The sequence below is a fragment of the Saimiri boliviensis genome, chromosome 14 (assembly GCF_048565385.1).
Source record: "Saimiri boliviensis isolate mSaiBol1 chromosome 14, mSaiBol1.pri, whole genome shotgun sequence".
Taxonomy (NCBI): domain Eukaryota; kingdom Metazoa; phylum Chordata; class Mammalia; order Primates; family Cebidae; genus Saimiri; species Saimiri boliviensis.
Window position 1 is genome coordinate 41,278,999 of NC_133462.1, and position 23,339 is coordinate 41,302,337.

General features: G+C 62.4%; 1 protein-coding gene across 4 annotated transcripts in view; it reads right to left on the reverse strand.

Moving 5' to 3' along the window:
- Positions 1–392: 392 nt before the first annotated feature.
- KDM4B (lysine demethylase 4B) overlaps positions 393–23,339 on the reverse strand; it is a 181,708-nt gene continuing 158,761 nt past the window's right edge. For all 4 annotated transcript variants that reach the window (XM_039465931.2, XM_039465928.2, XM_039465929.2 and 1 more), the window contains 12 exons: positions 22,423–22,889; positions 21,991–22,111; positions 18,860–19,038; positions 17,562–17,784; positions 15,817–15,893; positions 15,466–15,521; positions 15,104–15,212; positions 8,116–8,301; positions 7,856–8,020; positions 7,418–7,537; positions 3,443–3,535; positions 393–2,593 (listed from right to left, as the gene is read on the reverse strand). In XM_039465931.2, the coding sequence (XP_039321865.1) occupies positions 2,417–2,593; positions 3,443–3,535; positions 7,418–7,537; positions 7,856–8,020; positions 8,116–8,301; positions 15,104–15,212; positions 15,466–15,521; positions 15,817–15,893; positions 17,562–17,784; positions 18,860–19,038; positions 21,991–22,111; positions 22,423–22,889 (1,973 nt within the window). In that variant the 3' untranslated portion in view covers positions 393–2,416. The remainder of the gene's footprint in view (positions 2,594–3,442; positions 3,536–7,417; positions 7,538–7,855; positions 8,021–8,115; positions 8,302–15,103; positions 15,213–15,465; positions 15,522–15,816; positions 15,894–17,561; positions 17,785–18,859; positions 19,039–21,990; positions 22,112–22,422; positions 22,890–23,339) is intronic.

A 23,339-nucleotide genomic window follows, 5' to 3' on the forward strand; every position in this document is an offset into this window, starting at 1 on the left:
CCCAGGGCGGTGAGCTCCAGCGCCCGGCACGTCTACCGGCCGCCACCACAAGTGACGCTCCTGGGGCTCATGTGTCACCGGAACCAGGTTGGGGACAGGGACAGGGCAGCTGCTAGCTGGGACAAGTGAGGCCAGGCCCAGGCCCTCCGGGAACTGAGGGGGAATTGTGGGGTTTGCTGCCTCAGCCACCCGGCCACCCAGCCTGGCCACATTCGGGAGGCATGCCAGCTGCCGCGTGTCGAGGACCCCGGAGGTGTGAGGGGAGGGATGTCCAGCTCTGGAAGCAAACCTCCTCCCGGGAGAACGGGGCAACACCAGCCCCGCCCCAGGGAGACCCCGACATCGGTCCCCCCAGCACAGGCTCAGAAATGAAGACACTTTCAAAGGCGTGGAACGGGGTTTCGCAGTGCTCATGAACCTTTAATTCATTATGAACCTAGAGGCAGGGAAATTAGGCAAAAAATACAGCGTATCCTTCATCTCGGGTGGGGAAAAACCAGGGTGCTGGGTTTTGTCTTGTCTTTGCACAGAGTAAGACACAGAGATACCTTCGTGGGGAGAGTGTGCAGCTCCGGCCTGCCCTTCCGTGGCCCGTCCACGGGATGGGTGCAGCCCCCCTAGGGACCACGGTTGCAGGGGCAGCCCGCTTCTTTACAACATAAATAGCATTTCAAACAACATAAGAATACAGTGTCAGCGCCACGCTGGGTGAGGCTGCTGCGTGCAGAGGGACACCCCCACGTTCTGGCTGACAGCCCCCCACCTCCCCAACCCCGGCCCTCTCCAGGGTCACCGCCCCCCTCCCCCACCAAGAAAACGAAGGGCTCGCTCCTGCGCCACGCTCTCCCCCTTTCCCTCAGTTCTCTCCAGCCCGGGGCCGTGCGGACACCCTCTTATAATATAAACATTGCTTTATTGATCTACGTATTTCCTTTTTGAGACAGGCTCTCACTCTGTTCCCCAGGCTGGAATGCAGTGGTGCAATCATAGCTCACTGCAGCCTCAACCTCCCGGGTTCAAGAGATCTTCCCCCCCAGCCTCCCACATAGCCGGGACCACAGGCGCACACCACACCAAGCTAGCGTGTAAAACACTTGTAGTGATGGGGTCTCACTACGCAGCCCAGGCTGGTCCCAAACTGCTGCCCCCGCCATTTTGTCTCTGTCATACAAACAGACGGTCCCCTCCACCCCTCCCGCTGGCAGGAGCCGGCTGAGGTGGAGAACGCGCCACAGAGAGCAGAGCCGGCGGGGGCGAGGCACCGGAGAAGGTGCTCCTAGCCTGGGCTGAAGGCCATGTTTTCTCTATCAGCTCAACCCACTCCTAAGAGGCACATTCCCCTTGGATGACAGCAGCGTGGGTGGGCAGACCGAGGACAGCCGGCCTCGTCCCTGCTCAGAAGCGGGTAAATGGGACCCCCAAAGGCCCGTCTTGGCCCTGTGTCCCCCGACCCACTCAGGGTCACACCTCAAGAGCTGGGAAGCTGCCCACACTCATACTGACCAGAAGGGCCTGGGGCCTCCTCACCCTGAGCCGGGGAGGGGCAGAGTGCTTGGTCTGCAAGGAAGCCTCTGGAACACCTGTGATTCTCTTAGGGGAGAGAAACAAAGACGAGCCCCGGGAGAGAGTTCCCTCGGCAAAGGTGGGTACAGTGGAGGGAGGCCCCAGACCTCAGGCTTCCCCTGACACACACGGGCGCCCAGCAGAGAGCCCAGGCCTCCTCCCAGCAGGCGCAGAGGGCACAGGCCGCTGTTGCCGGGACTATCCAGTCCAGGAGCCGGGGAAGGCGAGGCGAGGCGGTGAGTGAGTGACGGGGCTGAGCGCTGAAACCGGGGTGCTCCCCGGCCCCCTTCCCTGCCTGCTCTGCAGCCAAATCGTAGTATTTTAAAACAACAACAAACAAAAACACAGCGAGCTGCTTCAGTCTCGCAGCGAATCTGGGTTCTGAGAAAAACGTGTTTTTGTTTTGTTTTGTTTTTCTTAAAGCCACAAATCTAGAAAACAGCTTTGGGGATATTTTCCTTTTTTTCCTGCTTTTTTTTTTTAAACAATATGTATTTATACAAAGAGCCTCACAAAGGTGGTTTATGTACAGAAGTGACAATCTCAAAGGTTGCTCAGTAGGGCATTGCAGTAGCACCTTTTCGAGAAGAAGAGAGCTTACATGGTTTAAAATTCTGAGTAGTTGAGTGGGGTGTAACCCCGGCCGGCCCCCGAGCCCGCCTGGCCCTGCTCCCTGAGTCTGGGGCCGCGTGCGGCGTCCCGCTGGCTCCTGTCGCCCTAGGGGGCACCCGCGGCTTGGAGGTGGCCTCTTGGGGGCCAGGGACACGAGGACAGGAATTCACAGCAAGCGAACGCCCAGGGCGTGCCATGGCCTGCCCCGCCGGGCTGAGGGTCGCCTGAGTGGCCAGCTGTCCTAGAAGGGGGCTCCGGGCCGGCCCTGCGCCTGCAGGAGGCTTTCCACGAAGGCCACGTAGTCCTGGCTCCGCCCCGAGTCCTCCGTGGCGAGCGGGGTGCCCACGCGCGGGCGCTTGGCGGCCTTGGCCTCCTCCCCCAGGAAGGCAGGCTCCTGCGGCGCCCCCGTGCTCAGTGACTGCGGGAGAGCGGAAGTGCAGTGGTTAGCGAGGTGGGGGCTCCGCATGGCCCCGGCCGCTGTCTATGGCCTCTGAGACGAGCCGGCCAGACGCAGACCCCTGATGCTGGGGCTGCTGCTCAGAAGCTCCTGTCTTCATGCAAACCCCTGATCCTGCCAGTGGAGGGAGGGGTCCTGCACTCCACCCCAGCCTCTGGCCTCTAGTGGCGGGGGGAGCCCTGGCTGGCGCTGGGACCGTCCGTCTGTCTGGCAGCCCCATCTGTTCCCTGAGGGACCCCTCTGCAGCTGAGCAGCTGTGCCCAGGAGCAGGCACCTCCCCCGTGGGCTCTTCCCCTCTGCATTAGGAAGAAAATAAAGCAAGCCGGTGAGGGCTGCGGGAGAGAAAGCCAGAGAAAGCCGGCGCGGCCCCTGCCTCCAGAACTCCTGCTCCCGTTTCGTAAGGAACATGCTCAGGAAAGCTTTCGTAAGCCTCGACTTGGGCAAGCGACTTTGCCTGTGCCCTGAAACCTCGACGGCTGAGGCTGCCCCTTGCAGGGCTGGGCGGCGCAGGTCTCACAGGGCACAGGGGGCTTGGTGGGTCTGCTCTGCATGGGTGACAAGGGGAGGGGCCGGGGATCCTCCAATCCTCCCTCCCCACACAATGGGCATCACCCAGGAGCTGTGCACCTGGGCTCAAGGGAGAGGAAGGGTCTCCTGCCAAGACCCTAGGGGCCAGCTGTGCTGGGCGGAGCCAGCAGGACACCAGCAGAGGTGCGGGAGGAGGGGGTGGCCCACGCCATCGGGAGCCGCAGTCTAAGACAGGCTCCCTGAGAGTCACTGGCAGCCACCGGGCCGGCCTTGCACACTCACCAGCCGAGAGCGGACCCTCTTGGGCAGCTCCTCCTCCAGGGTGAAGATGTCTCCTCGCTTCACCGTCAGCTGGGACCCGTCCTCAAACTCCACCTGCAGGGGGAATTTGGCTCTCAGGGGCCCCGCATGGCCAGGCTGGCAGGTGCTCCAGGCAGGCCCGGCCCTGTGAGCTGGGAGGCTGGCCCCTTGGGTGCGTGGGGCCCGCAGGAGGCCACATGCAGCCGCCGAAGCTCATGTCCACCTCTGACACTGCTTGCAGCAAACAAGATCAGCCTGAGGGCATTGCCCCATGGGGCGAGGATGGTGGAGGATGGGACAGCCTGGGGTAGTGGGGGGGCCCAGCAGCCCCCACATGGAGACAGAGCCCTCACTCCTCACCTCCTCCCAGCTCGACAGACATCTGTCTCCATGAAGACACAGCCCCAGGACGAGGGCACAGAGTCGCTGGGTGGGCACAGAGCGGGACAGGAGGCGCAGTGCTCTAACAGGGCCTGGGAGGCAGGTGGGGCCTGAGCTCAGGAGCCCCCGACCAGAAGGTGAAGGACAGGGCCCCCGGCTTATGTGTGGCCCCTGAAAACTGCTCAGTCACCTCTTCTCTTCAATTCAGAGACAAAGCACGCCCTTCCAGCGTCCCCAGCTGGTGCCTTGTTCCAAGCGGCGGATGCCTGATTGGCGAGGGGCACTAGAGAACCCTGCTTCCTCCTCGTCAAGCTTGGTGCCAGCTCAGGCTCACGGAGATCCTCTTGGGGCCTCTGGCAACACGACACTGTCCCGTGAAGGGTGTGCCAGAGGGGCGTGCGTCTCCAGACCCACTTCGTAACTGCAATGGGCCCGTGTCCCCGAGCCAGGAAAGGGGCCGCGGTCACTCCCTGGCTCTGGGGGGAGAACGTTCCCATCGCAGAGGACTCGCTTTCCATGTTTAAAAACTCAAAACAAGCCGGGCATGGTGGCGTGTGCCTGTGGTCCCAGCTACCCAGGAGGCTGAGGTGGGAGGATTTCTCGAGCCTGGGAGGCTGACGCTGTAGTGAGCTCTAATTAGGCCGCTGTGCCCCAGCCTGGGTGACAGATCGAGACCCTGTCTCAAAACAAAACCCATACACTAAGACCACACAGAAGTGTCTGGGGTCAGATGTCCCAGGCGGTGTGCGGGGTGGAGGCCGGGATCGCAGCCCCTCCCTCTCAAAGCAGGCACAGACCCTGCCTCAGGGTGGCCAGGCCTGCTGGTCACTGGGACTCCTCCAGGGACGGAGACGGGGTGGGCCCTGGGGACAGAGTGTGCCAGCTGGTGGCGGGAGGAGCAGGGCCGGGAGTGCCCAGTGTGGACTGGGATGGCAGGTCGCCTCTGGGCCGTGTCCTGGGGCGACAGCACAGATCTCTCGGGGATGGGGAGGTATGGAGAAGGCTGCCGGGAACCGAGGGCCCGGGGTGCCACCCTCTGCCCTGTCCCTCCCATCTCATTTGTAAAGGAAGCCACCAGGAGAAGGCCCCTTCCCAGCACCTGTCCCACAAAGAGGATCCAGGCGGAGGAGCCCTGGAAAGTTATTCCCACCCCCGGTGTGGCAGGGGCAGCAGCGGGTTTTGGAACTCCCACCCCAGGGATCCGAGGGCCCACCCGGAGCCCTTCCCCAGCTCCCCAGCCCCAAATCAGCCTCTTATCCTTCCAGCAGGCGCTGCATACAGTGATTCAGGCACGACACAGAAGTGGCTTTGCCGGGAGGAGAAGGCGCAGTCTAGAAACTCAGCTCCAACTGGCTCAGATTTCGGGGTCAGGAAGACGGGGGAGACCCACCCCAGATTCTCAGGAGTACAGAGCCGCCTGGGAGGGTGGCGCTCACACGGCCGGGTCCAAGTGGGCTCCTGGGGAGTCTTGTGTGCTCAGGTCATTTGGGAACTGTGGGCTCAGTTTCCTCCAGAGGCCTCCCTGGAACCTGCGCTTTCACTATGAGTCTCCAAGGGGCGGGTTCTGAAGGCGGCGTTTGCTTTGTAACACTTGGAGGAAACTGGATACAGTTGCGGATGCAGGAAATGAGAGAGCACGTGCCTCCGCGCAGGCTTCCCAGGGGGACATCGTGCCCGGTGCTTCTCAGAAGCATCTTAAGGGTCACGTGCGAGGGAAAGGTGCTGTGTGTGTTCAGACAGGCGCGGGGCTCCTGGAGCCTCGGCGTGGGGGGCTCATCCACTCAGTTCTGCAGTCACCAGGGCCCGCCCGAGCCCTCGCTAACCAGTCCACCGGCAGGCCCAGGCTCAGCCTCGGTAGCGCGGCGGGCAGCTCCGGGCCACCTTGTTGGCCACCACAGAGGGTGTTCCCAGGATCCTGTGGCCAAGGTCCCTGCAGGCAGGCAGGTGTTCCACAGTGGCTGGCTGGCTTCCGATACCGCCCACTCCTGATTTCACAGCCCTTGCCCCTGGGCACTCTGGAGATGTGACTTTTTTTTTTTTTTTTTTTTGAGGCAGGGCCTTGCTTTGTCGCCCAGGTTGGAGTGCAGCAGCACGATCTTGGATCACTGAACTTCAGCCTTCCAGGCTCAAGTGACCCTCCCAAATAGCTCCCAAGTAGCCTCCCAAGCAGCTGGGACTACAGGCCAGTGCCACTACGCCCAGCTAATTTTGTGTTTTGTAGAGGCAGGGTTTTGCCATATTGCCCAGGCTGGTCTCGAACCCCTGAGCCCAAGCGCTCTGCCCGCCTCAGCCTCCTACAGTGCTGGGATCACAGGCCTGAGCCCCACACCTGCCCGGCTGGTATCATCTCATTACTGACTGTCCCAGCAGCTCGGCTTCCTTGAGGCGAGCTCCTTCCTGCCGCCTGCCGCCGGCCCCGCCTGGGCTCTGCTGATGTGATGACAATCCTGGGAGCCCCCAGCACAGTCCGCTTCCGTTCCCCGCCAGGGCAGGGCTGTTTCCGTCGGTTCTTCTGTGGGACGTGTTGGGAAGACCCACCCTGAGTTTCCCTCGTCATTGTCGAGCGTGGCTGTGCGCTGTGTACATTATAAATGGCCACTTCACTCGGTCACGTTTCCCAGCGTCTTCACAGGTTTCTTGAGGGAAGGAGGGAGGCCGGCACACGTTCGGCCTGCCTCTGGAGCAAACTTCCACCGCGTTCTAGAGATCCTGGCCCAACCTCCCCTCCTCGGAGTCTAGTCTGACCTGCCTGGGCCAGACACCGAGGCTCCAGGGCAGGCAGAGGGGCTTGTCACCATCACACAACCCTCCACCCACGCTGCCGTGTACTGCACGCAGCAGAATGCTTCCCAGCAGAGATTTTTTTTTTTTTTTTTTTTTTTTGGAGACAGCATCTCACTGTCGCCCAGGCCACAGTCCAGTGGCTCAATTACAGCTCATTGTATCCTCAGCCTCCTGGGTTCAAGCAATCCACCCACCTCCCAAGTAGCTGGGACTACAGGTGCACACCACCATGTCCAGCCAATTTTTAAAATTTTTTGTAGAGACAGCTGGCGGGGGCGGGGGGGAGGCGGGGGGACGGTCTCACTCTGTTGCCCAGGCTGGTCTTGGGACTCTTGGCGTCAAGTGATCCTCCCGCCTTGGCCTTCCAAAGCGTTGGGATTATAGGCATGAACCACCGTACCCAGCGTAAAATTCCACACTTTTAAATAATTTCTCTTCCACAGTCATGAGAAGAAACTCGCTACCAATTTGACAAAAAAAACACCCCAGGGGTACTGAGCTGTACACTCCGAAACGGTGAAAGGGTGACTTTACGTGAAGAATTGCGAAGCTGTCTCGGAGGGACATGTCACCCAGTGGAGGCCTCTTTCAGCTTTGAAACCAACACGCCCTGTGCCTCTGCATCAGGCAGGCAAGCCGAGGCTCAGCCAGGCCCCACAGGCCCCGCTCACCACAGCCCACACCGCCAGTGCCCCGGGCAGAGGCACCTGGGCCAGGGCTGCAACCTGCCCACCTGCAAACCCAGGGGAAGAGCTTGGCGAAGGCGCGGTGGGCGGCCAGGCCCCCGCTTACCTGGTAGATGTGGCTCGTGACGGAGGAAATGAACCTGGCCTTGTAGAGGTTGCCGTCGGTCCACCGGAGCTCCACCAGCTCCCCCTCAGAAGGGGGTCCCAGCCGGACACAGTCCCTACTCTGCGGGGAGAGCAGGTGGGAGCTGAGGCGCTGGCCACACTACGCCAGGGGTTTTCGCTGGGTTTTTGACCCTCCCCTGTGCTGGCAAGCAAGGTTTTCTGCCTGCAGCCCACGGCCGGCCACGGGAGCCCGGGGGCAGGTGCGCAGGCCCGGCTGTGGGTCAGGTTGCACTGATCGAGCTTTCTGCTCTGTTTCTGTACAGCACAGTGAGCACTGCTCTTCCTGAAGGGGCCTGGGGACAAGGGGACCCCATGAAGGGATCTGGGGTCAGGCTGTTCCCAGCTTCCCCACCCCGCCCCGCCCCCGCCCCACACTCACAGTGATGCTCTCGGGGTACAGGTTGTCACTGTAGGAGCCGTCGTCGAAGTTCACTTCGTAGCAGGTCTGCGAGGCGGCCCCGATGACGCGGCAGCGGTAGTACAGCCCGTTACGGTTCTTGGTGATGACCACCTGGCCTAGGGACACGGCCCTCAGGAACTGGACCTGGGAGGGTGCGGAGAGTGCAGGGGCAGGGGACGGTCAGCACAGGCACCGGCGGGGGCAGGGAGCTGGGGGCAAGGAGGCAGGCAGGCACTCACCGCATGGCCCCCCGACTTGTGCTTGAGGCAGGTGATGGAGACCACGTAGGGCCAGTCGTCCGGCTCCATGAGCACCCCGGCGGCGTGGGCGCAGGTCACGTGGAAGGACGTGGAGCAGTGCTCGTAGGAGCATTGGATGCAGGCACCCGACACCTTCTTCAACCGCTTCCGGCAGTACACGCATTTCTGGGGATGGGGACACAGGCAGGGCCATGGGGCTGGGAACTTCCCTACAGACCCTGGGGTGGAGGCTCCAGCCCCTCCCAGCACAGCCTTCAAGGGAAGCATCGTGGGAGGGGTCTGGTGCTCCGCCCGGTGAGGGGCCTCCACCCCAGCCAAGAGCCCGCCGCCTCCCTGTGCCCCCCAGACCCACCGACCCGGCCTCCTGCCACTCAGCCCCCAGGGAGCAGTAGGCACCGGGGCACCCAGGAGTGCCCCCCATCCCTGTGTGTCACTGACCGCTGGGACAGACACTGAGGAGCCCCACGTGGTGTCACTCAGCCAGAGAGGAACCACATGGTGACAGAGATGTACCCTGGGGGCCCCACCGTGAGTACAGGCAGCTGTCGTGCGCCAGACCATGGGACCTGGGATCCGCAACACCAGGGTGGCAGCCCACAGACACAGGAAGCGGACCGAGCCCACAGACCCAGGAAGCGGACCGAGCCCACAGACCCAGGAAGCGGACCGAGCCCACAGACCCAGGAAGCGGACCGAGCCCACAGACCCAGGAAGCGGACCGAGCCCACAGACCCAGGAAGCGGACCGAGCCCACAGACCCAGGAAGCGGACCGAGCCCACAGACCCAGGAAGTGGACCGAGCCCACAGATCCAGGAAGTGGACCGAGCCCACAGATTCAGGAAGTGGACCGAGCCCACAGACAAGGAAGTGGACTCATGGGCACCAGGGTGGGGGATGGGGATGACTGGTAATTTTTTGTAGAGGTGGAGTCTGGCTATGTTGCCCAGGCTGGTCTCAAACTTCTGAGCTCAAGGGATCCTCCCTCCTTGACCTCACAAAGTGCTGGGATTACAGGCGTGCGCCACCGCGTGCGTCCTTTACGGCGGATTTTAACAAGAAGCCCCGCAGAGGAGCCTGCGTGCTGAGGAGGGAGCACTGCGGTGGACCTCCCAGCTGGTGGAGCTCATGCTGCAGCACCTGCCCGAGTCAGCACTGGGCCCCGGTGGCCACCACCCCTGCGCCGGGCCCAGCTAAGCATTTAATATGCGCCGCCGCCACTGCTCCATAAACCATGCTCAAAAGCCAGATAGGCCACAGGCTGGAGCAGCCGATCGACAACATCGAGATCCCGTTATCGAACTGTCAATACCCAATTCTCCTGTCACACAACATGCGTCACACAGCCCTCCAGCATGGCCACCCCCTCCTGCAGATCGGCCTGTGTGTAGGAGTCGCAGCTGTGTTCCCTGGGGGGCTGGGAGAGGCCCCACCGGGACACTGTCCGGTGGGGTTGCTGAGCCTTCTGCGACACATCACCACCCACAGGCATCCGCCCCTCGGCCCAGGCCCGGGAGAAGCCCGCCCCGGGGCAGTCTGGGTTTGGTGTACAGCACCGTCCCCTTCCACTCTGTCGTGGTGGGCAGCCTGTGCCCCAGTCTCCACGCTGTGAAGAGTGTGCCCCAGGACCCATGTGGCCATTTGTCAGGAGCTGCACTTGGGGACACAGCCACCCAGAGCCACCCCCCTAATGCGAGGTCCCGGTCACGCCATGCACTGTGGCCATGGGAGGTCAGGCAAGTGTTCTTCACCGTCACCTCCCTTCCCTGGAGCTGCGGTTTGAAGAGCCACTTCCAGTGCTGGCCTGGACCAGGGCAGTCACATGACACATGCCATGCGCCACGGAGCCCTCCAGCACAGCCTCCTCCTTCTGCAGAGCTGCTGGAGTGTAGGAGAGGTGGCCGGGGAGTCAGGGTCTATGGCTCCTGCGGGGCCTGGAAGGGCCCAGAAACCAATGGTTGGTTCATAGTTCACAGCTCAGTGTCCTTCCTCGGAGGCCACAGGTCTGTGAGGATGATGCATGGTGGGCTTTGGAGGTCTGCAGGGAGCCACAGACTGGAGGAGGCAGGTGGTCACCGCTGGGTGCCACCCATGACACTGTGTCCTCAGCCTGTCCCACACTGGGGCATAAGGCTGTCCACCAGCCTGCTTTCACAAACAACCCCAAGCCCTGAGGAGCCGAGGGCCCCCCCCACCCCGCTCGTGCCCTAACCCTCCAGGCAGGGCAGTGGCAGTGTGGAGAGCTAGTGCAGCTGCCCCTCCTGCCGCCCGGGAGCTGCCTCCTCCCATCCCAGCCCCTCCCAGACCTCCCAGCTCCTCCACGGAGCTCCTGCCTGCCGCCAGGAGCCAGCACTGCGGGTAGCTGAGGGAGCTTCTTAGCTGCACACCTTGAGAACCTGGCGCTAACCTGGCCCAGGCAGGCGGGCGGCCCCTGACTCACCAGGACTGCCTGCAGCCCCCGCGGAGACAGACTGATGGACAGGGAACCAGGAGTGAGCACCCGTGCCTGCGGCCTGCCCGTGGCCCGCGAAGGTGGGTGGGTGGCTGGGCGAGCAGGAGTTAACCGCCACCTCCTTGCGAAGCTCCATTAAGCAGTACAAGCGGGCCTTGTGTAAAAGGATTTTTAATTCATCGTTACAAGCACCAGTAATGAAGAGGCTGCATTCTGGAAATGTCAGATGATCCATAAGGAGTCGGGGCGGGAGGATTTATCACTGGCACCGCGCACCGTGCCATCACTCCACCTGAATAATGAGGCCTTTTATGCCCGGGTTTGTGGACTGAGTCACTGGTGCCTCGGAAGCATCACCCTCGGGCTGCTAGCTTCCTAATCACCTCGCCGTGCCCAGCCGTGCCCGGCCAAGCTGGCATGACCTGCCTCACGCTTTGCCCCATGATCGAGGCCTCCCCTTCCAGATAAGCCTCGGTGACTGCCCTCGTGGCCCTGCTCAGGTGGCCTGGCACCTGTGGGCTCCAAGCGTGGCATCCCGGTCCGCCGGGCTCGTGGGCACCTAGCACCAGTGCACGGGAGCCTGGGCTCTGTGGTGGGCGTCAGTCCAACTCTCATGGATCTCCCCGACAGACCCACCCTGCCAGGCAGATGTGCCTGCCTCCAGCCCCACCTTCACATGAGCCTAAATGTCAACACCAGGCACTGTGTCCCTGGCTGGAGGATAAACCAGGCAGGAAAACCACACAGGACGCTGCGGGGTACCACTGGCTGTGGGCCCAGCCTCCAGGGGCCCACGAGACACATGTGCGGAGGCCGGAGGGGATGCGGACAAACGTGTCCCCTCATCAGCACTGCCTTAAGCACAGCCTTTACTGGGGACGCGGGCCCAACCTCCAGGGGCCCACGAGACACACGTGCAGAGGCCGGAGGGGATGGGGACAAACGTGTCCCCCCGCCAGCATTGCCTCACGCAGTGCGGGCCCAGCAATGTCTGCCCTTCACTCTCTCTTTTTTTTGAGACAGTCTTGCTCTGTCACCCAGGCTGGAGTGATCTTTGCTCACTACAACCTCCAACTGCCTGGTTCAAGCGATTCTCCTGCCTCAGACTTCAGAGTAGCTGGGATTACAGGTGTGCCCCACCGCGCCTGGCTAATTTTTGTGTTTTAGTAGAGCTGGGGTTTCACCGTGTTGGCCAGGCTGGTCTGGAACTCCTGACCTCAGGTGATACGCCCTCCTTGGCCTCCCAAGGTGCTGGGATACAGGCGTGAGCCGCCGCACCCGGCCTCCTCATCTCCTTTCTGGGCCAGATCCCAAGGCTCCGCAGGAAGCTGATTTAAAGGGCTAGTCGAGCGAGCGTCATTCTCCAGCAGGCAGGGACAGCCCAAAGTGCTGTGTGCACAGGTGGGTTAGAGGCTGTGGGGCAGAGGCGGCCCTGCGGGGCTGCAGCCCAGGCCACGACCGGCCGAGCTCTCCAGGCCCCAGACCCCTCACCTGCACAATGGACAGTGCGGGGCAACCTCACAGGCTCTCACGGCACGGATCAGATGCCGCGGGGGACATGGGGGTCCAGGGAGGAGGCTGTAGACTCGACCAGCCCTGAGCAGCCGCTCATGCTCACATGGGGTGGTCCATGCTTTGGGAGTGGGCCCAGCTCACACCACTGCAGCCCTGCACAATGGGACCGCTGCAACCCCACAGCACAGAGGGGAATGCCGAGGCGCATCGAGGGCAAGCTGTGCCCCGAGTGCACAGGAGTTGGTGGCCAGTAGTGACCACTCCCTGGTAGCCCTGTGGCTCCAAGGGATTCTCCCAAGGGAGGCCATCACCACCGAGAGCAGAAGGAAGCCTCACAAGCCCCCAGCACGAGTCCCGCCGCACCGAGGAGGCTGCGCTCACCTACAGGGGAGCCACAGTGCGCACCGAGCATGGAGCTACAACGCTCCTCCAACTCCACCACAAAGGCCAGGCTACCCGGGCACAAAACAGGCAAAGGAGGGGAGCAGACACCTCTCCGAAGACGGCATGCAGATGGCCAGTAGGACCCTGCAAAGGTGCCCCCAGCATCACCAACTGTCAGGGCAACACACGTCAAACCATAGCGGGACCCCAGGGCGCACCAGCTAGGGGGCTGCTACAGAAAGTCCAAGGAGGTGTGGTGAGGATGAGGCCAGAGGAAACCCCTGCACCCCTGGTGCGAAGGGGAGTCCATCTAGCCGCAAGGGACAGCAGCTTCCTCCAGTGCTAAAAACAGAGCTGCCTGGCAGCCCAGTGGTCCCACTGCTGGGTCTGTGTCCACGGGAAATGACATGAGAATCCCCAAACTACAACCACACTCCCACATCCGCTGCGGTGCAACCCACAGAGCCGGAAGGCAGAGACACCGATGGTGCCCGCATAAACGCAACACAGTCCATCCACACGGCACATTACTCAGCCATGGAAAGAAGAAACTCTTGCCATATTTGGGTTGAATGAATATGGATGAACCTTGAAGACATTATGCTAAAGAAAGACGCCACGTATGCCTGTAATCCCAGCTACCCGGAAGGTCAGGGCAAGAAGATCTCAAGGCCAGGAGTCCCAAACCAGTCTGGGCAACACAGTGAGACCCCATCTCTTAACAAAAAAGGAGTTAACCTACGTTTTTGGCATGTGCTCCTGGTTCCAACTACTTGGAAGGCTGAGGTGGGAGGATTGCTTGACCCCAGGAGTTTGAGGCTGCAGAGAGCTCTGACGGCACCACGCGCTCCAGTCTGGGTAACAGAGTGAGATTCTGTCCCTCTCTCTCTCTTTTTTCTGAGATGGAGTCTCGCTCTGTCGCCAGGCTGAAGTGCAGTGGCACAATCTCGGCTCACTGCAACCCCCACCTCCCGCATTCAAGCGATTCTCCTGCCTCAGCCTCCTGAGTAGCTGGGACTACAGGTGCCTGCCACCACACTCAGCTAACCTTTGTATTTTTATTAGAGATGGGGTTTCACTCTATCTCTGGTTGGCCAGGATGGTCTCGATCTCCTGACCTCCTGATCCGCCCGCCTCGGCCTCCCCAAGTGGAGACCTTGTCTCTTTTTTTTTTTTTTTTGAGACGGAGTTTCGCTCTTGTTACCCAGGCTGGAGTGCAATGGCGCGATCTCGGCTCACCGCAACCTCCGCCTCCTGGGTTCAGGCAATTCTCCTGCCTCAGCCTCCTGAGTAGCTGGGATTACAGGCACGCGCCACCATGCCCAGCTGATTTTTTGTATTTTTAGTAGAGACGGGGTTTCACCATGTCGACCAGGATGGTCTCGAACTCTCGACCTCGTGATCCGCCCGCCTCAGCCTCCCAAAGTGCTGGGATTACAGGCTTGGGCCACCGCACCCGGCGAGACCTTGTCTCTTAAGAAAGAAGCCAGTCGCAGAATAAAGGCTGCACAATCCCACTCACATGGGATCTATAACACAGGCAAACACGCAGAAGCAGAGTGCCGGGCGCCGGGGCGGGTGGAGGGAGCTGCTCTCAGCAGGTGTGAAGTCTCAGTGATACACAACACTGACAGGCTGCAGGGCCCTGCCACCCACTGGGCTGGTGATGGATGCTGTGCTGGACCTCAGATGCTTGTGAAGAGGGTAGCTGTCATGCTAAGCATTGTTACAGTTTTTTTTTTTTTAAGACAGGGTCTGGTTGTGTGGCCCAGGCTGTAGTGTAATGGTGCGATCACAGCTCACTGCAGCCTGGGTCTCCTGGGTTCAGGCGATTCGCCCACCTCAGCCTCCCGAGCAGCTGGGACCACGGGTGTGAGCCACCCTGCCTGGCTACTGTTTTTCTTTTCTTTTTTTTTTTTTTTTTGAGACGGAGTTTCGCTCTTGTTACCCAGGCTGGAGTGCAATGGTGCGATCTCGGCTCACCACAACCTCCACCTCCTGGGTTCAGGCAATTCTCCTGCCTCAGCCTCCTGCGTAGCTGGGATTACAGGCACGCGCCACCACGCCCAGCTAATTTTTTGTATATTTAGTAGAGATGGGGTTTCACCATGTTGACCAGGATGGTCTCGATCTCTTGACCTCGTGATCCACCCGCCTCGGCCTCCCAAAGTGCTGGGATTACAGGCTTGAGCCACCGCGCCCGGCCCTGTTTTTCATTTTTTATAGAGATGGGGTTTCATCACGTTGCCCAGACTTGTTATTAGAAAAACAACCAAATTCAGACGGCCCGGCTGTGTACGGCGTGTGCAGCGCCTCTGCTTTTGTGGCAAGGTGGGAACTGCGGGGGGTGCTGGAATCTGCAGAGGGCGGCCGAGGTGCCCCCCACGGGCCTGCTGGTCGGTGGCGCCCTGGATGCCCTTTGACTTTTGTACTTTGTGCCTCAGCGAACGATTCGAAAAGGAACGCAGCGGCTAACGTCGGTGTGACTGGCTTCCTGAGAGCTGCCCATCCCCAGGGAGACGCAGAGCTTGGAGGAAAGCAGGTGGGGAGCTGGGCCTGGCCGGCGGGTCCCAGAGGTGTGGGCGGGGGTGGGGGGCACCTCGACCACAAGGACCTACCAGCTTCCACCGCTGCTCGGGGATGGCGCTGATATCCACCGGGTGGCGCTCGATCACATTCAGGAAGCGCGCCTCAGGGACGGCGATGGCGCAGATCACGTGGATCCACCTGGTGGGGGGTCGGGGTGCTTCTGAGGGCCTGGGCCGGCCACAGAGGGGCTGTGCATGATGTGGCTGGGCCAGGGCCTGGGGACCTTCGGGGAGGCCAGGCATGTGTTCCCCTTCGGCCCCACCACCCTATCCATGACACTGGGTGGTTACAGGAAGGTGCCGGCTGACCACTGGGCACTGGGGTCACACCCCATGGAGCCTCAGCCCAGGGCGGGCCCCGTCCAGCCCCCCAGCCCCCATGCACCACGTACCTCCTATCAGTGGTCATCTGCAGCGCGCCTCCTCGCAGGTTGCACAGGCAGCACTCCTGTGGAGACCAGACAGCTGTGGGTGAGTGCAGCTTGGGCAGGCTCCCCGAAACGCTGCGTGGGGCCCGATCCACCAACCGTCCCCAGCCCACGGTCCTTATATTTCAACCTAGCAGCCACCAAAGTGATGGCCAGAGTCCCTCGGGTTCCACCCCGTCAGGGCAGAGGTGAAGGAGGTGGAGGAACCCAGGCCCACGGAGGGGAGGCTGCAGCCCAAAGTCACAGCCCAGAGCTGAAGTGGGGCCGGGGGCCCGGCCTCTCAGAGTGCCAACCCCGCCGCAGGGAGCGAGTTACCGCAGTCCAGGCGTGGGCCGCGCACCGGGAACACGTCCAGCCTTCGTTGACCAGCTCCGGACGGATGCCATAGCAACCTGGAAGACAGCGAGGCCAGCTGAGATCTGGGGGGCGGGTGAGACTCGGGAGGAGGTGCGGGTAACTCGGGGGCCGGCATCTGCACGTGGGGTGACAGGGCCTCCAGACACAGCTTGAGCATTCAGGGTGTCTGCTGTTACCACCCTCTGAGAGTCATTCCAGGCCACAGCACGTGGAATGAGAGAAAGGTCTGGAAGGTGCTCGTGTGGAGGGAGGATGAGGGACGGGGAGCAGGGCCCCTGAGCTCCGGCTGGGTCTGCTGTGCTCGGCCTGGTGGTGGGTGTCCTGAGGGCCCCTCTTTGTTGGGGGTCTGCACCGCTGACAGTGGCTCCTCCTGCTGTGCCCATAAAGGCCCAGGCTGCAAAGGCAACTCGCTTTTGGACGTGGCCCTGGGTCTGGAAGTGGGGAGAGGGCATGGAGGGCCGAGTCATGCCCCCAGAGCGACAGCAGGCTTCCACCTGCCCCCAGGGCTCTGCCTCTGCTGGGAGCCACTGCCCCGCAGGGTGGAAAGGGCTCTTTGCCAGGGCTGATGGCCCAGACCTCACTGCCTACACAACAGCAGAGTGGTGGGCACAGCTGGGGGGGGGGGCATCTGCTGGGGTGACCCTGGCTGGCGTGGCCTGGCTGTGGCAGGCCTGGGGCCCTTAGCGACACTTTCCCCAGGGAGCCCACCTGCCCGGGACACATGCCAAACCCAGGCCCGGCAAAGCAGAGTGAACACCTCCCAGCCCGGAGACACAGCGAGCCCCCAGGCCAACCGCTGCCAGGAGGAAACCGACAGAGATGGATGGCTGCCACCTCGGCCAGGGCACAGAAAATTCAGCTTCTCTGGAAAGCCCTCCCCTGCCCTGGAAGTTCGTTTCCTGCCACTCTCTAGCGCCTGGGAAAGAGACATCCATTTCCTTGTCTGCGTCCACGGTTGAGCCTCAGGACTGGGGAGGAGGCCCCGAGAACGGAGATAAACTAGACACCCTGACCACGCTGCCGTCTCACTGTGACCATCAGTTTCAACCCTGGCCCCAAATCACAGGCGTCGCGGGCGTCTGAGCTCCTCCTGCTGCCTCCCTGGCCTTGGGGAGCACGCAGCAGACCTGTCCAGAGGGACAAAGAGGAGGTACCGTGCCCGGGCCAGGGTCAAGGGCAGGGATGTCTGACCGCAAAAGCTGCTTTGCAGAGAGAGCGCCTGGCAGGGAACCCCACATGGGGGAGGCGGGGCGCGGGTCTCCGGTCCTCCTGGGGCGTGCCTGGCCCGCTTCTCGCTCTGGCCCTACGGTGAGCTTTTTGGTGTCAGGGACACGGTGGGATGAGCCCAGGGCCCCTCAGAACAGAGGCTTCCTCCCCACAGAGGCTGGCACCTGGGCCTGCACCAGCATCTTCTGGACCCTGGGGGAGCGGAGGCCTGTCCTGCCTGGGGGTGGCGGGGGTCACCCGGCCCTTCCACGGCCACAGCCTTTCCCCTTCTCTAGGTGGCAGCCCAGCAGCCCCACGACGGGAAAGACGAGAAAGTCAGAACCTGCAGGAAGTCACTGGGGGAGGCCCCTGCCCCGGCCCCGAAACAGCAGCCAGGGAGAGGGGCCGGCCCAGCTTCTGCAGGGGAGGCCGGCACCCCTACAGCACCCCGCCAGCACCCCACTGGAGACGTGGCTCCTCAGGCCCCCGGCACTCACTGGCGTGAACCTGCAGGCAGCACTTGGCGCAGGTGATGAGGGGGCTGGTCCCGTCGTCGCCGATGTAGGAGTTGGCCGGCAGCGGCTCTGTGTTCTCGCCACCGGAGGTGAAGCACATTTCGGGGATCAGTGGCCTTGTCTTCTGGCCGCTTCTGGAGGGAGGTGTGGCCGAGGAGCCCTCTCCGAGGGAGGCTGGGGGCGCCTCCTTCTCAGTCTGTAGGGCCTGTAGGGGAGAGGGGGGCCTTCAGGGGAGGGATCTGTGTGGGGGACGGGGTGGGGGCCCGTGCAGACCTCTCTCAGGGCTCTGATGCCCTCTGGCTATAGGGCCGGCATTGAGAGGGGAGTCGGGAGATGCCTGACTGCTGAACCAGGAGAGATGCTGAAATACGCAGCCTGGCTGTGACGAGCATGTTCTGAACGATCCTGTCCACTCCACTTTGCCCACCTTGAGCTATGCAGGGCATTCTGTTCCGAGAGCTTGTGGTCTGAGACACCTGGCATCTCTGTAAGCAGTTTTCTGAGAAACAGCCCTGTACGTGCGGCTGTGTAACTACCCCACATCCTGAGGAAAAACTTTAAATGGAACTTTGTTGTGAGCCCCCGCTTCCCTAACCTGCTCCTTCTGCTTCTGTAATAATCTGCTTACCGCCCCGACCCTAAACCGATACCAAAGTGTGGACTGGCCTTTGTCCTGGGCCGAGAGGTTTGAGCTCTAGCTGACTCTCAGACGCCAGCCATTAACAGCGGACTCTCAACAAACTCAGAGTGCGGTGCTTCTGTTTAAACTCGCCTGGGTATAACCGTGCCAAGGGCCACCTCGGCCCCTCTTCTCACTCCTCCAGAAAGCCAGAATCCCCAAACATTGTCTGGCCCTGTCCCCACCCCGTGAAGCCCTTCCCATGAGGGTCGTATCAGACACAGAGCTCAGGCTGTCTGCGTGGCCCCCGGCGCTGGGGTGTGCTGGAGGGCACGTGATGATGGAGTCACCACGCTCTGCCTGGCAAGGGGAGTTAGGAAGACACATGTCAGACACGGCCTGCCCGGCCTCACAAAGGACAGCGAGCGCCTGGAGATGGTGTGGGGTGTCAGGCCTTGTTTGTCTCAGGGACCAGAGCACTAAATCCAGCTCCCAGGTATGGTGTGGGCGGCTCTCAGTGCAGCAGGGCCACCAGACAGGCTCGCCGCCCTCAGCATGGCACCCTCGCTGCCTCTGTCTACCCAGACCTGGCCGGAGCACGAGACTGGGGGTGAGGTCCCCACCCAGGGCAGCTCTGCCAGCACGGAGCTCACCCGCCCACCTGACAGTAGGGGTAGAAGAGCATGCAGATGGCGCAGTAGGGCTCCGTGCGTGCAGCCGCCGCGTTGAACTTCCTCTCGGCCTGGAAGCTGGCTGCCCTGTTCTTCCACTGCAGGGACAGCAGGGGTCTCAAGGCCTCGGGGTCACTCACGTCCTCCTCCCCAGAGAAAGGGGATGCCTCTAGAAGAACAGAGGAGAGGAAAGAGAGACACTTGAAGCCCCTAAAAACCCGCCTGAGGAATCACCCGTACTGCCCAGGAGATGGGCTGGGGCTGCAGCCCAGCAGGGCTCCTAGTCCGTGGCTCCCCCTCCATCCACCTCCTGGCTGCCCCATTCTCCATGATGCCCATCAAGCTGGCACCGCAGCGTCCCATCCCACCAAGAGGGGACACATCTGTCTCGGCTGACTGCCACCCGAGGCCTCAGCCCCTAAACGTGGTTCCTCTGAGCCCCTCCCCCAGCATCTGTTTATCCCTAGACATCTGGAGCTGTCCACTCCAACACTCACGTGGGGCCTTCTGGGCCAAGGACCCACCAAACTCAGTGCCCAGCCCTGTCCCTGCTGCCCTGCACCTGTCCTGGGGTCTGAGTCTGTGTGGGGGCTTTGGGAGTGACCCAGCGATACTCAGGGACACTGTCCTTCCTGTCTTGGGTGGGCACAGACTCCCTGAACTCAAGGGAGGTGCAGGAGGAGTGAGGCAGGGAGTCAGGAGGGGCCGTGACCGAAGCCAAGGCGTCCCATCCCGGGAAAAGCTTCGTGACAGGGACGCTCGGGTAAGGCTGGTCTGTTGCTGAGAGGCAGTGGCGGTCTCTCTCCCACCTGCCGCCCGTCCCCACTGGACTCTAATGGCCTCCGCTGCCAACTGCCGCACCCCAATCTCGCCATGTCCCCTCTCTGCATCTCCTGTGGACATAGGGGGGCTGTCCCCAGGAGAAGGGTACCTGTTTCTGTGGCCCAACCCTTAGCCCAACCTAAGGGGAGCCTGGGGTCCTGGGATCAGCCCAGCTGTGGTGCTGACCCTGGTTCATCCAGAGGATGGCAGGGCAGGCTCCCCAAGTGGGAGGCCCAGGACCCCCATGGCAGACTCAGGAACCCTTAGGCCAAGACTCCTCTGAAAACCCAGACCCGACAGTCCCACCAGCTGAGCCCAGGGAAGGCCCTAAGCGGCTCAAGGCCCAGGGAATGAGAATTGAGCCACCGGCTACATCCATCACTCACCGCCCCAGGATGCCTGGGGTTCTGGGGTTGTGATGGTCTCTCCAAAGGGCCACAGTGGGGTGTGGGAAGTGGGGGAGTCCACGGAGGCCCTGGAGGTGCTTTCTGGAAGGATCCCCAGCTAGAAGGCAAGGCAGCCCACGGGCCCCCGGTCACTCCTCTGTCCCCCTGCTGATTCCTCCACTCCTGGCAGATCTCGCCCTATGATCCCAGCGCTCCTACAACCCTCCTCGCCCACCCCTGCAATTACACACAGGATGAAAGATGGCATGCAGGCCATTTTCATATTCTGTGCACATCCCCAACCAAAGGCTGAAGCGGGAGATGAAAAACGGGCTTAGCAGGATTTCTGCACACGAGACAGCGGCTCTCGGCTGAGGGTTCCACGAAGATTCTGTCTCCTCCCCTCCCACTCGAAGCCTTGCCACAGCCTTCTGTTCCAACCTCTCCAAGGCCTGGATGGCCCCTGCTCAGGCCTGGGAGGACTCTTTCGTTGGGAGGCACAAGCCCTGAACCCCCTATGGTGGGCAGCCCAGGCAGCAGGGGCATCTCCAACAGCAGCTGCCTCCCTGCACGACCACCTGTCCAGGTGACGGCCTGTCCCAGGGAACTGCTTACCCAGGGTGACCACCTGTCCTGGAGTGACCATCTGTTCTGGGGTGTCCACCTGTCCTGGGGTGATCGCATATCCTGGAGTGACTGCCTGCCCTGGGGTGACCACCTATCAAGGTGACTGCCTGCCCTGGGTGACTGCCTGTTCTGGGGTGTCCGCCTGTCCTGGGGTGTCCGCCTGTCCTGGAGTGACCACCTGTCCTGGGGTGTCCGCCTGTCCTGCAGTGTCCCCGTCCTGGGGTGTCCCTGTCCTGGGGTGACTGCCTGTCCTGGGTTGTCTGCCTGTCCTGGAGTGACCGCCTGTTCTTGGGTGTCCGCCTGTCCTGGGGTGTCCGCCTGTCCTGGAGTGACCACCTGTCCTGGAGTGACCACCTGTCCTGGGGTGACCACCTGTCCTGAGGTGATCGCCTGTCCTGGAGTGACTGCCTGTCCTGGAGTATCCACCTGTCCCAGAGTGTCCACCTGGCTTGGGGTGTCCGCCTGTCCTGGAGTGTCCGCCTGTCCTGGAGTGACCACCTGTCCTGGGATGTCTGCCTGTCCTGGGGTGTCCCCCTGTCCTGGAGTGACCACCTGCCCTGGGGTGACCACCTCTCAGGTGGCCAGGGTGGGTTAGGGGCTTTCCTCTAGTCATGCAGCTGGAATACAGCGGACCTCCCCCTGCCCCGAAGCAGCCACAGTGCTTCCGAGGACAGGCCTCTTAGCTGGCCGTGTCTAGCAATGGATGTGGCTGTGAGGATATCTGCACTGGGAACAGGTCAGACGCTGGGAGGGGCTGCATGTTGACCCCGCCCAAGCTCTCAGGCCTCACCTGGTTATTCCAAACTCTGACCCCATTTCCATCACCTCCACCTGGGAGGGGTGGCCAGCACTTCTGCCCCACCCAACCCACGGCCCCGACACTCGCACTGTCACGCTCTGTCAACAGTCTGGAGAATGTGAGCAGCCATGGGCATTGGGCAGGTCCCAGGACGTGAGAGGGAGGAGCTGCGGCCTTGTGCACCTGTGAGCTGGCGGGGCACCTGGCCCAGGCCTGGGGGAGGGCGTGCTGGCAGGAGCCGGGTCTGTAGGTGGCACTCGGCCCAGGCCTGGGGATTCCAAGCCTCAGCTCTGTGAGCCTTCCTGACTGGACTCGCTGAGGACCAGCCCCCATTTGACAGGTAAGGTGGCGCAGCCACAGAAGGGCCTGGGATCATCGGGGAAGACCCGGGGGAGGGGTGGGAAGGAGTCAAAGGGGAGCCGGGCCCCCCATAGCAGCAGAGCTTGGAGTAAGGCTGACGAGAGCCGACTTGGGGACCCCCACTCACCCTCGTCACTCGAGGCCTCCTGCTTAACCACCGACAGCGGGGACCGGGTGGGTGGCCGACCCAAGGGATGGCGTCGGCTCTTCTTGATCTCCATCTTCAGTTTGGAAAATGTGGACGGTGCCTGAAACACATAACAAGCTGTGGTAAGAGCCAGGCTACAGACCCCTGGGGGGTTCCCTCCGAGCCAGACACAGGCTCAGTGAGCCGGACGCCTGAGTCTTCTCCTCTGGGGTGACAGTCCCAGGAAAGGGCCACGAGGCACCTCTGTTCTCTAACTACAGACACCCCACCTGCTCTGCAAGAAGAGCCAGAGTTCCCTGTGAGCGCAGGAGGCAGCCTCCTGGCCCCCTCCGCCCCCCTGCCCCCCTGCCCCGGCCTGCCCCACTCCTCCCCACCTCCCGCCATCCTCCCCGCCTGCCCCCGCCGCCCCACCTGCCCCTCTCCGGCCCGGGCCTTGCTCTCTGCGCGGCTGGCCCCACTGCTGGCTCCACCGTCCTCCGGCCCTGTCAGCTCCATGGGGGAGGCCGGCTCCTTCCAGTTCGGGCCCTTCTGGGCAAAGTGCTCGAAGGCCTGCTGGCAGGACCCGTGCTCCTGGTTGAAGGCCGCCTTGCCGGCCCGAGGCACCACGTACAGCATGGGGATGATGGGCCGAGGCTTGGCCTCTAGCTCCTCACTGGGCACCTCGGGGTGCACGACGTTGAGGGGGGCTGGCAGGGGGCTCTCGTCCATGGCCACGGGGCCCAGGCCCAGCACCGGCGGCTCCAGCGGGGACGGCAACCACAGCGTCTCCTCCGAGGGGAAGTGGGCGGGCGGCGGCAGTTGCGGGGGCAGCGGGCCGAAGCTCTTCTTTTTCCGCTCGCTCTTGGCCTTGGGTGGCCGAAGCTTGCCCCTCCCATCCTCTGTGGAGAGAGGAGAGGGCGGTCAGGGAAGAGAACCCCAGCTCAGCTGCTGGTCCCTTGCTCCCCAGAGATCCCCCAACCTTGGCTGGGATGGTAGAGAGCCACTTCTGGCCCGGAGAGGCCACCTGAACACGAGTGGGCAGAGAGCACAGGCTTTAGACCACCTCAGATCACCTCGGGGGCACCTGGCCAGGCACCCCCAGGGCCCAGGTCTCCCAGGAAGGCCAGCCCAGCAGCAGCTCTCGCCTGCCAAGGCCTGCGAGGACCCGCCAGGTGTTGCTCTAGGCACCTTCTGGGGTTACGGCAGGTGGGAGGCGGGTCCCCAAACCCAGCTCGGGGAGGCTGCTCTGTCCTGCCACCTGCCACCTGGGTGGGCCGCACCAAAGGGCATCTCCCTGGGTGGGGGTCGGGGTGCCGGTGAGGGAGGAGCACTTTTTCTGTTCCCACATA